Source organism: Entelurus aequoreus, linkage group LG25 (genome assembly GCF_033978785.1).
Source record: "Entelurus aequoreus isolate RoL-2023_Sb linkage group LG25, RoL_Eaeq_v1.1, whole genome shotgun sequence".
Lineage (NCBI taxonomy): Eukaryota > Metazoa > Chordata > Actinopteri > Syngnathiformes > Syngnathidae > Entelurus > Entelurus aequoreus.
The window spans coordinates 41,056,299-41,073,356 of NC_084755.1; the positions used below are offsets into that span (position 1 = coordinate 41,056,299).

At 37.1% G+C, this 17,058-nt stretch overlaps 1 protein-coding gene across 3 annotated transcripts in view; it reads right to left on the minus strand.

The window, feature by feature from the left end:
* Positions 1 to 17,058, minus strand: part of LOC133642938 (myosin-10-like) — a 193,462-nt gene that overhangs the window by 91,966 nt on the left and 84,438 nt on the right. For 2 of the 3 annotated variants that reach the window (XM_062037362.1, XM_062037361.1), the window contains exons 4-6: positions 13,193 to 13,220; positions 3,174 to 3,276; positions 3,004 to 3,033 (exon numbers count right to left, since the gene is read on the minus strand). In XM_062037362.1, coding sequence (XP_061893346.1) covers positions 3,004 to 3,033; positions 3,174 to 3,276; positions 13,193 to 13,220 — 161 coding nt within the window. The remainder of the gene's footprint in view (positions 1 to 3,003; positions 3,034 to 3,173; positions 3,277 to 13,192; positions 13,221 to 17,058) is intronic. The other variant, XM_062037363.1, reaches the window with a different exon arrangement.

Genomic DNA, 17,058 nt, shown 5'->3' on the forward strand with positions numbered 1-17,058 from the left:
TTTTTGGAAACTGTGGACGTGGTGTCCTCCGGACCAAAGAGGAAAAGAACCATCCGGACTGTTCTAGTCACGACGCGGGCTCGAACCCACTTTTCTCCGGCAGCTGGGTCTGCCAGCACCTCCGCTGGTAGTGCGCCGAGACACGCCCCTGCTGGCGCTGGCCGCATCACGCCCACACACCTGGGACTGATGAGGGCGAGCTGTACTGTAAACGCCAACTGTTAGTACTGTAGATCAGCCTCTATGTGCACAATTGATGACAAGGATTTTGTGTGTGATATTGTCGTGACTATGGAGACACTCATTTTCCATCCCTTTCAGGGTGTCATAATATATATATTATTGAACATGAGCACACAACTATAATCTACCTTGTTGACTTTGGGGCCCAACTTACGTGGGGGCCCGTGGCCCACTAAAATATTAACACTGAATTAGTCATCTTAATTGTATTTAATACTTTTATCTAGCCTACATACAGTTTCAAATGATATGAAAGCATGTGTTAATCACAAAGATTTATTTTTTTTTAACACATAAACCGCAGGCTTAGGTCAGACTGATTAGGAAAATAAGTACTAACCAAGTGGACTCATAAATAACTGCCGAAAATATATTTGACGTACAATTATGTTGTGTTGAATAAAATTAACACAATTTATATTTAGTATATTTGAATAAACTGTCACAATTAAGCGCAAATTAAATATATTTTAAATAATTTACTGCCATCTCTCGGACAATGCGAGTAAATCAGATCAAAAAACATGAATTGGGCTTTAAAGTGAAAACCCAATCCAAACAACCTTCCCTAGTCACGGCGCAAAAAAAAAAAAAAAAAATGCGGTCAACACCCATGGTCACACATAACATTTATGGATATTACAAAAATGTCCAAACACCATAAACAATTCCAAATGACACCCATTTAAATCCATCACAATCCATGATGGGAAAACACTAAACACTCTTTTTACACTTGTCTATGTTTAGCGCATTTTAGCTGCTTAATATTTCTGATTGATTACAAAACTCTAAGAAGGTTGTCACGGAAGTAAACAATGTGAGTAAATCGGGTCAATGAACATGAATTGGGCTTTAAAGTGAAAACCCAATCCAAACAACCTTCCCTAGTCATGGTGCAAAAAAAAAAAAAAAATGCAGTCAACACCCATGGTCGCACATAACACAACCTGCTCATTGAACTTTATGGATATTACAAAAATGTCCAAACACCATAAACAATTCCAAATGACACCCATTTAAATCCATAACAATGCATGATGGGAAAATATAAAACACTCTTTTTACACTTATCTATGTTTAGCGCATTTTAGCTGCTTAATATTTCTGATTGATTACAAAACTCTAAGAAGGTTGTCACGAAAGTAAACAATGCAAGTAAATCGGGTCAAAAAACATGAATTGGGCTTTAAAGTGAAAACCCAATCCAAACAACCTTCCCTAGTCACGGCGCAAAAAAATAAATAAAAATGCAGTCAACACCCATGGTCGCACATAACACAACCTGCTCATTGAACTTTATGGATATTATAAAAATGTCCAAACACCATAAACAACTCAAAATGACACCCATTTAAATCCATAACAATGCATGATGGGAAAATATAAAACACTCTTTTTACACTTATCTATGTTTAGCGCATTTTAGCTGCTTAATATTTCTGATTGATTACAAAACTCTAAGAAGGTTGTCACGGAAGTAAACAATGTGAGTAAATCGGGTCAATAAACATGAATTGGGCTTTAGAGTGAAAACTGAGTATAACACATGGCACACTGACAAAGCTTAACCTATTGTTACTATAACAATCTACAAGGTTAATGTAGGTTGCTTCTCTTTCTTCCCCTCCATTTTTCTGCATTCTTTCGTATCTCAAGTTATCATTACGTATATGTATTGTTGCATTTGAACAATTGTATTGTTGATAATAAAGGTAAAGTATTGGTATTGTTTATTATCAATAGCACTATTTCTATTGGTATTCATATTGCTCCATTTTTAGTGTAATAATGCTCACAAAAATAAAAATAAAAAATAAAAAATAAAAAAAAATAAAAAAAATAAAAAAAATAAAGTGAAAACCCAATCCAAACAACCTTCCCTAGTCATGGCGCAAAAAAAATGCAGTCAACAGACATGGTCACACATAACACAACCTGCTCACTGAACCTTATGGATGTTATTAAATGTCCAAACACCATAAACAATTCCAAATGACACCCATTTAAATCCATCACAATGCATGATGGGAAAACACTAAACACTCTTTTTACACGTATCTATGTTTGCCGCACTTTAGCTCGTGTTTTGTCCCACTATACTGGGGGTCAGCTTTCTCAAAAACGTGTGAGAATGGAAAAAAGTTGTTTAAATATGTTTTTTTGTAGGAGGACAAACATGACATAAACCTTCCTAATTGTTAGAAATCCCACTGTTGATATTAAACATGATTCTCTGATGAGAGTATTTGGCAAGCGCGGTTTTCTCCTACTTATTTCGGCGGTCCTTGAACTCACCATCGTTTATTTACATGTATAACTTCCTCCGATGCTGCCACAGAAAGACGTGTTTTATACCACTCCTTCTTTGTCGCATTTTGTCCACCAAACGTTTTATACTGTGCGTGAATGGACAGTGAATGCCGCGATACGGCCGCGTTAAAGCACCAATTGAGTTTTTTAAATGGAGGTTCGGCTTTAAGGCAACGCTAGAAACCCCGTAAGATGAAGCATTTTATACATGACATGTGTTTCTCCTTCTACTGAAACTATTCTCCGATCGAATAAAAGCTTTTAATTTCATCCGCTTGTTGATTTCATGGCAGATTTACTGGGCTTCCCACAAGCCTGCGAGGAGCGTGTGCCAGGACAAAAAGCTCAGAAGAAACAAAGTGGACACGTCATGCTGGGAGCAGTAGATATAAGGCATGCAAACACACACATGATAACACACGTTGATATTGCGGGAGATGCACTTGCCTGGAGCTTGAACGCTTTGGGAGATTCTGGCTGTTTGTTATGGATAAACAAATGCAAGTGTTAATATGTCAGACCCAAACGCCACTATTCTGGCTTGGGAGGAAGCCTTTGTAACAAAAAATGACATCCAAATGTCAACAACACCCGTCAACTGAAGAGAGAGATCTTACAGGAATGTTGTGGTCTTTGCGTCCTTTGTGTGAAGAAGCAACATGGGCCAGGTACTGGATCACTTTCTTGGTGTTCTCCGTCTTGCCGGCACCGGATTCACCTCTGGGAGAATACGGAGTTTGACAATGAGGATACTTGCATAAATGAGTCACGATACGGACAAGAAAAACAGTCAAAATATGTCTCCATTCTTTGTGAGATTGACAATGATCGCGATATATAGCTGAACACTGTATCGCCATTAGGGTTGTCCCCATACCAATATTTTAGTACCGGTACCAAAATGTATTTCCATACTTTTCTAAATAAAAGGGACCACAAAAATGTCATTATTGTAACAAAAAATCTTAGTGTACCTGAAACATATGTTTATTATTGTACTTTAGTCCTTAAATAAAATGTTGAACATACTAGACAACTTGTCTTTTAGTAGTAAGTAAACAAACAAAGACTCCTAATTAGTCTGCAGTAACATATTGTGTCATTTATACACCTATTATTTTGTACACATTATGAGGGACAAACTGTAAAAAAAAGGATTATTCATCTACTTGTTCATTTACTGTTAATATCTGCTTATTTTCTGTTTGAACATGTTCTATCTACACTTCTGTTCAAATGTAATAATCACTTATTCTTCTCTTCTTTGATACTTGACATTAGTTTTGGATGATACCACACATTTAGGTGTGGATCCGATACCAAGTAGTTACAGGATCATACATTGGTCATATTCAAAGTCCTCATGTGTCCAGGGACATATTTCAAAAAGTAAAAAAGATTTTGTGATGCTAAAAAATATCGATGTAATCATAGTAGTATCGACTAGATACGCTCCTGTACTTGGCATCATTACAGTGGATGTCAGGTGTAGATCCACCCCTGGCATTTGTTTACATTGTGACGGCGGTGAGCTATTGTATCCTCCTACGGTGTGTAGTGAAGCATGTTTAGCTATTCCTCGTCCTCCAGTGATAATGCTACTTGTAAGAAACTCACTTTATTTGTCGCCATGGAGACGAGGATTAGTGATTTAGAAGCAGCTAAAACACTGTGGATGGATGTTAGCCGCTAACTCGCGTTTCAGTGTTATAACTTCACCTTTATCTTGACTTTTTACACCACACTGTCTACACACTGTGTCTGCTTGGAAGTACTCTGTGTGTGTGCGCTGCCCAACATGCTCCTCTGCTGGTAAAAGCAGCAATGTCACCACGTGACGACGCGCCGTCATGCCCGTTAAAAATAAAAAGGGGGTGGTGGGGACTGGTACTTTTTAGAGGCGGTATAGTACCGAATATGATTAATTAGTATCGCGGTACTATCGTAGTAGCGGTATAGCGTACAACCCTAGTAGGACGTGACGTCATGTAAATCCAAGCAAGTCCATCGTTTTTTTAATTTTTCCCCAGGCAGAGGAGGTTGAAATAGGGTAGTTTACCTCAGTACGGTCCCTTGTTTTTATGTCCTTTTGTAGGACCATTCTAACCCGGGTTCACATTGTAAACAAAGCATCTCTCCCTGCCCCCACTATACTATACTATGCTATACTATACTATACTATGCTATACTATGCTATACTATACTACACTATACTATACTACACTACACTATACTATACTATATTACACTACACTATACTATACTATATTACACTACACTATACTATACTATACTACACTATACTACACTATACTACAATATACTACACTACACTATACTACACTATACTATACTACACTATACTACACTATACTATACTACACTATACTACAATATACTATACTACACTATACTACACTATACCTCAATATACTATACTACACTATACTATACTACACTACACTATACTACACTATGCTACACTACACTATACTACACTATACTACACTACACTACACTGTGCTATACTACACTATACTATACTATACTACACTATACTACACTATACTATATTACACTACACTACACTATACTATACTACACTATACTACACTACACTATACTACACTATACTACACTATACTATGCTATACTACACTATACTACACTATACTATATTACACTACACTATACTATACTATATTACACTACACTATACTATACTACACTATACTATACTACACTATACTACAATATACTACACTATACTATACTACACTACGCTACACCACACTATGCTACACTGCACTACACTATACTACACTACACTATACTACACTATACTGCACTATACTATACTACACTACACTATACTATACTATACTACACTACACTATACTATACTATACTATACTATACTATACTATACTATACTACACTAACCACCAGGCCTCTCCAGTCCTATACTCTCCCCTCCATAACGCTTTGCTGGACCACAGTGTGGTTCTGTGGGCCAATCCCCAGAGTTCCCAAAGCGGTTCTTTTGGACCAGTCTCTAATGATAGCAGTCCATCCACACTGGCCACAGCCTGGTCTCTGGTCTCGGGGCTCTGGAACACCAGGGCCAAGTCAGAGGGCAGTCCAGCGGTTCTACATACTAGTGGTTTTACTCAGGATGCTTGTTACTTCTCTGCACTGGATGGAAGGTCTGGGTTCTTGAACACAACACTAACTTAGCAAGATAGGAGTGTGTCTTCATAGTAGTACCAGAGTCTAACACTTGGATTAGTCACATCTTGTCTTGCACTTGGATTGGTCACATCTAGTCTAAGACTTGGATTAGTCACATCTTGTCTTGGACTTAGATTGGGCAGATCTAGTCTTGGACTTAGATTAGTCACATCTAGTCTTGGACTTAGATTGGGCAGATCTAGTTTTGGGCTTAGATTAGTCACATCTTGTCTTAGACTTAGATTAGTTACATCTAGTATTGGACTTAGATTAGTCACATCTAGTCTTGGACTTAGATTAGTCACATCTAGTCTTGGACTTAGATTGGTCAAATTTATTGTTGGACTTTGATTGGTCCGATCTAGTCTTAGACTTAGATTGGTCACATCTAGTCTTGGATTTAGACTGGTAACATTTAGTGTTGGATTTAGATTGCTAAAATTTAGTGTTGGACTTAGATTGGTCAGATCTATTCTTGGACTTAGATTGGTCAGATCTAGTCTTGGACTTAGATTGGTCAGATCTAGTCTTGGACTTAGATTAGTCAAATTTATTGTTGGACTTTGATTGGTCCGATCTAGTCTTAGACTTAGATTGGTGAGATCTAGGCTTGGATTTAGACTGGTAACATTTAGTGTTGGATTTAGACTGGTAAAATTTAGTGTTGGACTTAGATTGGTCAGATCTAGTCTTGGACTTAGATTGGTCAGATCTAGTCTTGGACTTAGATTGGTCAGATCTAGTCTTGGACTTAGATTGGTCAAATTTATTATTGGACTTTGATTGGTCCGATGTAGTCTTAGACTGGTTAGATCTAGTCTTGGATTTAGACTGGTAAAATTTTGTGTTGGACTTAGATTGGTCAGATCTAGTCTTGGACTTAGATTGGTCAGATCTAGTCTTGGACTTAGATTGGACACATCTAGTCTTAGACTTAGATTGGTCACATCTAGTCTTAGACTTAGACTGGTCACATCTAGTCTTAGACTGCTCACATCTAGTGTTAGACTTGGACTGGTCACATCTAGTCTAGCGGTTGATGCCAATACCCCAAATAAGTATACCCCAAAACCAGGAGGGTGTGCCTGGGCAAGGATGGTTTGGCCCTATGGTCGTGAGAAAAACAAGTGCAAACAAACAATCCTGTAGACCACCTCCTCTGTTGTGTGCAAGGACCTCACTACCTCACTACCTGTTGTCTCCCAAACAGTAGCCATAACTCCTAAGTGAGACATTCCACACGGTCTTCGTTTTCACGGCCGCTCCCCGCTGTGCTGAGTGGGGTGTGTGCCACAGCAAATAGACACAAGAGAGCACACGACACATTTTCAAACCTATCCTTCTACTTTCTAAGTTTTGATTTCCTGTTGTCTCGCACTGAACAAACCTCCCACTTAACTCCCGGATGTGACTAGGATTAGATCCTCTTCCCTGGTCTAAGTGAGAACACATCGGAAGCCAGACAGAATACTTTGGCAAACCACACCGCAGACAAAGGCTAGATGAACAGATCAATTAACTCCAAAGCTTTTTACTGTTCTATCTTATTTCCTCTTGAGCGTTGGAATTTAAGTTCTCTTGTGTCCAGGGACGTATTTCATGGGTTTACAAACAATAATAAAGAAAAATAATTGAAAAAAATATCAACGCAAACACAGAAGAAACTGCCAGTCTTATACACACACTTTTTTTGTTTGTTTCCCGTTCATCACAAAAAAATGTATGAAAATTCCCCATCATATCCATTTTATATCCTTGGCATCCATTCTCAACATATTCTTTTATTATTGATTTCTTCAAAATAATTTTAAACTAAATCGAAGTTTGTTTTTTTAACTCTTGGTCCAACGTATCCCAACAAAGTTTTCATGAACAAATTTGGAGGCGTTGAACTCGCCATGTAAAATCGCTAATGCTAATCAGTAGCATGTCAATAGCAAGGCCGAGGTATATTAGCATCAAGAAAAGTGGAGCCTTACTTAACTTACGTTAGAGAGTTTTTTTTAGCCAATTTCTTTGTTGGCATCCCACAGCTGGGATAGGCTTAGCCGGTTGAGTAAGTACGAATAGTTTTAGTTGTATTGTAAAACTTACAAACTTTAATAGAAACGTGGCTTGGAGCTTTGAATGAAGAATCCATACGGGTAGAAAACAAGGTGGATGAGGAGAAGACCGGAACGGTAGTTGTACTTCCGGTCGACAGCACGAAACAGAAGGAAATACTGCATCTGCAGTGAGCCAACTCGTCCAAAAGATGGCGCCACAGCACAAACAATAACACACCTTATCAGGGTCTGTTGGTAACTATTTGTTGAATACTTTATTGATGGATATTATTTCCAGGTGTTGGCGAGCCGTATAAAATGATGTGGCCCCCGTGCCTTGAGTTTGATTAGAAGTACTCTGACAAGTACAAGTAATGGAGTAAATGGAGCGTGTTACAACTCTTCATAAATGCAGGCCTCAATTTTTTTACTTTTTAAGGTCAAGGCAAGTGTTGCCTTAAAGGAGGCTCATATTTTAGGGCACCAAGGCAAGTTGGAAGGACACCAAGGCAAACATTATTTTCTTTCCAGGCAGGAGATACTGTGTGTATATATATATATATATATATATATATATATATATATATATATATATATATATATATATATATATATATATATATATATATATATATATATATATATATATATATATATATATATATATATATACAGTTTATATCCATCCATCCATTTTCTACCGCTATCTCAGCTGCATTTGGGCGGTAGGCGGGGTACACCACCTCATCACATACATACATACATACATACATACATACATACATACTGTACATAGATACATACTGTACATACATACATACATACATACATACATCCACACATCCATACATACGGTACATACATACATACATCCATCCATCCATACATACATACAGTACATACATACATACATACAGTACATCCATACATACGGTACATACATACATACATCCATCCATACATACATACAGTACATACATCCAGACATACATACATACAGTACATACATACATACAGTACATACATACATACATACAGTACATCCGTACATACATCCATACAGTACATACATACATACATACTGTACATACATACATACAGTACATACATACATACATACATCCATCCAGTACATACATACAGTACATACATACATACAGTACATCCGTACATACATCCATACAGTACATACATACATACATACTGTACATACATACAATGATACATACATACATGCATACATACATACATACATACATACAGTACATCCATGCATCCATTCATACATACATACAGTACATACATAGATACATACATACATACATACATACATCCATACAGTACATCCATACATACATACATACAGTACATACATACATCCATACAGTACATACATACATACATACTGTACATACATACATCCATACATACATCCATACAGTACATACATACATACATACATACAGTACATACATACTGTACATACATACATACATCCATCCATCCATCCATCCATCCATCCATTCATACATACATACATACATACATACATACATACATACATACATACATACATACATACATACAGTACATCCATCCATCCATCCATCCATACATACATACATACAGTACATCCATACATACAGTACATCCATCCATACATACATACATACATACATACATACATACATACATACATACATACATACATCCATACATACATACATACATACATACATACATACATACATACAGTACATCCATACATACATACATACAACATTTTGAAAGATGGCCCCTGATGGCTATAAGACGTAACTGCACTTTTTGCCCATATAGATCAAAATAGTGTTCATGTATAAGATCTAGGGCTGCCAATTATTTTAGTTTTTTAGTTGAGTTTATTATTTCTTCGGTCAGCGGTCAACAAAATAAACAAACACTTTTACATAAACAAACAGTTGTACAATTTTACAAACGGACAATGTTACAGACCGAAAGGGTTTAGGCTGAAGTCGAGCACTGATTTGGCCTAACCCTATAAACAATCTCAAATACAAGATGAGCTTCCTAGAAATATAAAATGTTCTTTACACAACATAAACACTGTTCAAATACTGTATATACAATCCCTGTACACGTGTTGGTTAAACATTTGTACCAATAATATACTATATACAAACAATTATACTTCCATTAGTTTTTATGTCCCACATTTAGTTTTGTAATTAACATTGATCATCATAGCATTAACTACTGTGTTGATTCAAGAGGGATATATTTTGGTCTTAAAGTGTTGGCCAAAGTATTAATTAAGATTATTGTTATCAATATTCAAATTATGATTACAGATTGTTAGGTAAAGCAGTGTTGGGGTGTGAACGTAATACCATCATGTCGTCTGATAAAAAGACTATAGATAAACGTTATCCATATATTTATAGACAAATATAGGTTTTTTTTCTTTCTTTAATAACATCAACTTGTCAGCTTTATGTCATTTTTGCCTTTATCTTTATTTTTACATTTTGATAGAGGGATTTAATGATTTATTTAAGTTATGTACATGTATATGTAGATGTAGATGCTGTATCGGGACAGATCCATTATGCCTGGTTCACACCAACGGCGCTTGCCGCGCTTTCAAGCGGCGAGCAAAGCGCCGTCATTTTTGTCAACTTTTCCACGAATATCCCGATCTCTGAAGTAATGTTATGCTTTGATACGCTCTGATACGAATTAGTTGCCGCTTTCTTACCGTTCCTCACGCTTTGATCCCTCTTTGATACGCTTTAAATCACGTTTTGATACGTTTTATTGCGCTTTATTGAACTTTATTACGCTTTGATGCGATCCTGACGCTTTAAATCAGGCTCTGACACGATTATCAAGCTCTGTTGTGCATTGTTACAACAAAAATAAGAAAAAAATGTGAAAAACTCAGTATACTGTTTTTCCCACACATTTTTTATATTCATTTATTTTTTCAATTTCTCTTTTTTTTCCCGTTATATTATGTTTTATATCTTCATTTCTTTTATTTTTGTCATCTTAATAAATATCTATCTTTCATGCTAGTTGAAAATATTAAAAGGCATTTGTTTTATCCACCCATTTTTTATATTCATTTATTTTTTAAATTTCTCTTTTTTTTTCCCGTTATATTATGTTTCATATCTTCATTTCTTTTATTTTTGTCATCTTAATAAATATCTATCTTTCATGCTAGTTGAAAATATTAAAAGGCATTTGTTTTGTTCACCCATTTTTTATATTCATTTATTTTTTCAATTGCTCTTTTTTTCCGTTATATTATGTTTTATATCTTCATTTCTTTTATTTTTGTCATCTTAATAAATATCTATCTTTTATGCTAGTTGAAAATATTAAAAGGCATTTGTTTTATCCACCCATTTTTTATATTCATTTATTTTTTCAATTGCTCTTTTTTTTCCGTTATATTATGTTTTATATCTTCATTTCTTTTATTTTTGTCATCTTAATAAATATCTATCTTTCATGCTAGTTGAAAATATTAAAAGGCATTTGTTTTATCCACCCATTTTTTATATTCATTTATTTTTTCAATTTCTCTTTTTTTTCCGTTATATTATGTTTCATATCTTCATTTCTTTTATTTTTGTCATCTTAATAAATATCTATCTTTCATGCTAGTTGAAAATATTAAAAGGCATTTGTTTTGTTCACCCATTTTTTATATTCATTTATTTTTTCAATTGCTCTTTTTTTCTGTTATATTATGTTTTATATCTTCATTTCTTTTATTTTTGTCATCTTAATAAATATCTATCTTTCATGTCTTATGCTAGTTGAAATTAATTAAAGGCATTTCTTTTATAAAACGTAACATTCTCTTTATTATTAATATTTTCATACAGAAAAATTATAGACAGTAATATCAAACTGCAACATCAAACTGCAAACTCTAAAGAAGTGCAGAAACAATGATCATGGTATAAAAAAGGCAATGATGCAAAAGAGAATGGATTTGTAATCCTGTGTTGGTTTTACATAAAGTTTCAATGTCACTAGTCAATATCACAGTCACTTCCTATTTGTAGTTGTAGACTGGGGTCCGCGCTTTGAACCAAGATCTGTTCATCTTTCCTACGCTTTTAGTCAAGTTTTGCTGAGCTTTGTCACGCTTTGATACGCTCTCTGCGTTTTATTCCATTCTTGACAGAGCGCAGAATTTTTTTAAACCATTTAAAATTTTTTGGCGAACTTGCCGCATGTCCCGCTTCACTACAAGCTTTCCCACCATCCATTAGGACCCTCACGCTTTAATCAGGCTTTGTTACGCTATAACGCCGCTTTGCATGCCGCTTTAAAGCGCCGTCAAAGCGCCGTTGGTGTGAACCTAGCATTAAGAGTTTGAGCAGAAATAAGTCATTTAGGAATTAACTACACACAATAAACACCTTTGTAGCATGAAAAAAACACAGGTAATGTAAAAAACAAACAAACATGGTGTTTACTTTTTGATTTCAAAATAAAACACAAAGCAGTTTGGCTAATGAAGTTCTCCAACAATGCCTCCTTATAGTTCAGTACAACAGTTTGGCCGACAAAAATAAAGAGGAGTGACACCTCTCACATCGAATACACAATCTTCACAGCATGCGTTCAGTTAGATGAGATGACAAAACCTTTTAGCTAGTATTGATGTTATTTGAACGCTGATACGGTTTGCAGTTGACTAAAGGAGGAGTGAACATCCCAGTCAACAAAGTAAAGACGTTATAAAGAAGTTGTGACAACGTTCACGACACATCACCTGCTGCACGTTTCCTCACCTCATTAACTCTTAGTCACAGCAGCTGATGGACGCTGTATTGAGAAAATAAAATAGTTTTCTCCTTCGCTGTATACTTTTAGTGTGGGGACAATATTGTCCACACCTGTCTCCATCTAAACACAGCAGTGCGCTCTTAACGAGGGAAAATGACGCTAAACCAAGTGCTTGGCTCTGTTTACTCCGAGGGGAAATCTCTAGAGCAAAGTCTGTGCAGTTAGTCCGCCATGATGATCAAGCCAAACGACGCTAGTGTGCACGCCTGACTTCCTGTTGCCTAAAATGCATTAATAAATGACGATTGGCGGTAATTAAAAAATTAGACGGTGTTAATAACTGTCGGGAATTTTATCACGGATGATCATTATAGTGTTTATTGTCACATCCCTCGTCCATTAACAAGTAAAAAGTCAAGGGTGGTCTTGGCATGTTCTTGCTGCAGATGTTGGTCCATTTTTTAGGGCACGTTTGACGAGGGCGGTCACGGTTACATTTGAGCCCCGGTTTTGTATTCGATAGCGATAAGAAGATGTCCAATACTCACGTGCAAAGGATGGATTGGTCCTCACGATCTGAGGAGACACAGAAAGATTGACAGAGTCACCATCTCCACACGCGTTCATCACATTTCAACTTCAGTTACAAGATTCTTTATTTTGAAGGAATTTATAAACACGGTCCTGCTCATAATGGACGCACACAGACCTGCGCCCCAAGGTCTTTCACCTTCCATGACAACAGAACACAGACCTAAGTCCAGATGACAGGATTAGCCTTGCCCACTGAAGGGTGCAAACTCTAAATCTTCCCGCTGTGTGCCGAGGCCACAACCTGCTGGGAAACCACCGCTTTTCAGGCCACAGACTTTGGTCTTGCTAGAACTGTATGCTGTGGACTGGCTGCTTGCTAGAACTGTATGCTGTGGACTGGCTGCTTGCCAGAACTGTATGCTGTGGACTGGCTGCTTGCTAGAACTGTATGCTGTGGACTGGCTGCTTGCTAGAACTGTATGCTGTGGACTGGCTGCTTGCTAGAACTGTATGCTGTGGACTGGCTGCTTGCTGGAAATGTATGCTGTGGACTGTCTGCTTGCTAGAACTGTATGCTGTGGACTGGCTGCTTGCTAGAACTGTATAATGTGGACTGGCTGCTTGCTAGAACTGTATGCTGTGGACTGGCTGCTTGCTAGAACTGTATGCTGTGGACTGTCTGCTTGCTAGAACTGTATGCTGTGGACTGTCTGCTTGCTAGAACTGTATAATGTGGACTGGCTGCTTGCTAGAACTGTATGCTGTGGACTGGCTGCTTGCTAGAACTGTATGCTGTGGACTGTCTGCTTGCTAGAACTGTATGCTGTGGACTGTCTGCTTGCTAGAACTGTATGCTGTGGACTGGCTGCTTGCTAGAACTGTATGCTGTGGACTGGCTGCTTGCTGGAAATGTATGCTGTGGACTGGCTGCTTGCTAGAACTGTATAATGTGGACTGGCTGCTTGCTAGAACTGTATGCTGTGGACTGTCTGCTTGCTAGAACTGTATAATGTGGACTGGCTGCTTGCTAGAACTGTATGCTGTGGACTGGCTGCTTGCTAGAACTGTATGCTGTGGACTGTCTGCTTGCTAGAACTGTATGCTGTGGACTGGCTGCTTGCTGGAAATGTATGCTGTGGACTGGCTGCTTGCTAGAACTGTATAATGTGGACTGGCTGCTTGCTAGAACTGTATGCTGTGGACTGGCTGCTTGCTAGAACTGTATGCTGTGGACTGTCTGCTTGCTAGAACTGTATGCTGTGGACTGTCTGCTTGCTAGAACTGTATAATGTGGACTGGCTGCTTGCTAGAACTGTATGCTGTGGACTGGCTGCTTGCTAGAACTGTATGCTGTGGACTGTCTGCTTGCTAGAACTGTATGCTGTGGACTGTCTGCTTGCTAGAACTGTATAATGTGGACTGGCTGCTTGCTAGAACTGTATGCTGTGGACTGGCTGCTTGCTAGAACTGTATGCTGTGGACTGTCTGCTTGCTAGAACTGTATGCTGTGGACTGTCTGCTTGCTAGAACTGTATGCTGTGGACTGTCTGCTTGCTAGAACTGTATAATGTGGACTGGCTGCTTGCTAGAACTGTATGCTGTGGACTGGCTGCTTTGTAATTGGATGAAGACAAAAGTTCTCCTGTTCACGCCTACAGAGAACAAGTCTCTTCAACAGAGGAGCTGGATGGCAAATTCCAACAGAAACTTGAAGCATTATTAATTCACTTTCCATTTCCAACACGCATCCTCACTGTCTGATCTACTGGAGATTAAAACACATCAAACTGGGAACCGTGGACTAAACCGGGACGTGTCCACACAAGAGTGGACAACCGGGACGTGTCCACACAAGAGTGGACAACCAGGACGTGCCCACACAAGAGTGGACAACCGGGACGTGTCCACACAAGAGTGGACAACCGGGACGTGTCCACACAAGAGTGGACAACCAGGACGTGTCCACACAAGAGTGGACAACCAGGACGTGTCCACACAAGAGTGGACAACCGGGACGTGTCCACACAAGAGTGGACAACCGGGACGTGTCCACACAAGAGTGGACAACCGGGACGTGTCCACACAAGAGTGGACAACCAGGACGTGTCCACACAAGAGTGGACAACCGGGACGTGTCCACACAAGAGTGGACAACCAGGACGTGTCCACACAAGAGTGGACAACCAGGACGTGTCCACACAAGAGTGGACAACCGGGACGTGTCCACACAAGAGTGGACAACCGGGACGTGTCCACACAAGAGTGGACAACCAGGACGTGTCCACACAAGAGTGGACAACCAGGACGTGCCCACACAAGAGTGGACAACCGGGACGTGTCCACACAAGAGTGGACAACCAGGACGTGTCACACAACTTTGGTGTCTGACGTCATCCTCTTGTGACTGTTCAAATGAAGGATGTCTTCAGACCTCCACACGCTTACAAGACTGTGTGTGACCTCATGTTCTGCTTCACTCCAGCCAAGAAATGTTTTTTACAGCCCAAATTCCAATGATTACACGTAAAGCAGATGTTGAAAAGAAAAAGACAAATTTAGCTTCATAGTAATAAAATAGACATCTCCTCCTGGTTCCAATGTACACATGTCAGCCACATGTCAGATTGTAACCCTAATTATTGTGGGAATGTCCAAACATTTACACAAATTAGAACCAACACAAAAATTTTTATCATTTATTATTATTATTAATATTATTATTGTTATTTTGTGAATGTCCAAACATTCACACAAATAAGACTCGATACAAAAATAATCTATTATTAATATTATTATTATTGTGTGATTGTCCAAGCATTCACACAAATTAGACTCGACACTAAAAATAATCTATTATTATTATTATTAATATTATTATTGTGTGAGTGTCCAAACATTCACAAGAATAAGACTCAACACTAAAAAAGAATCTAGTATTATTATTATTAATATTATTATTGTGTGAATGTCCAAATATTCACACAAATAAAGACTCAACACAAAAAAATAATCTATTATTATTATTATTGTTATTGTGTGAATGTCCAAACAATTACACAAATAAGACTCAACACAAAAGAAGAGCCTATTATTATTATTAATAATATTGTTGTTGTTATTGTGTAAATGTCCAAACATTCACACAAATAAAGACTCAACACCAAAAAAATAATCTATTATTATTGTTATTGTGTGAATGTCCAAACATTTACACAAATAAGACTCAAAACTAAAAAATACTCCATTATTATTATCATTAATAGTGTTTTTGTGTGAATGTCCTAATATTCACACAAATAAAGACTTAACACAAAAACAATTATATTATTATTAACATTATTGTTATTGTGTGAATGTCCAAACATTTACACAAATAAGACTCAACACAAAAAAAGAATCTATTATTATTAATATTATTGTTATTGTGTGAATGTCCAAACATTCACACAAATAAGACTCAACACAAAACATTATCTATTATTATTAATATTATTGTTATTGTGTGAATGTCCAAACATTCACACAAATAAAGACTCAACACAAAAAAATAATATATTATTATTAATATTATTATTGTTATTGTGTGAATGTCCAAACATTTACACAAATAAGACTCAACACAAAAAAAGAACCTATAATTATTATTAATAATATTATTGTGGTTATTGTGTGAATGTCCTAACATTCACACAAATAAAGACTCAACACAAAAAAAGAATCTATTATTCTCAATATTAGTGTTGTTAATGTGTGAATGTCCAAACATTTACACAAATAAGCCTCAACACAATAAAATAATCAATTATTATTATTATTAATATAATTATTGTTATTGTGTGAATGTCCAAAACATTCACAAAAATAAGACTTGATACAAACA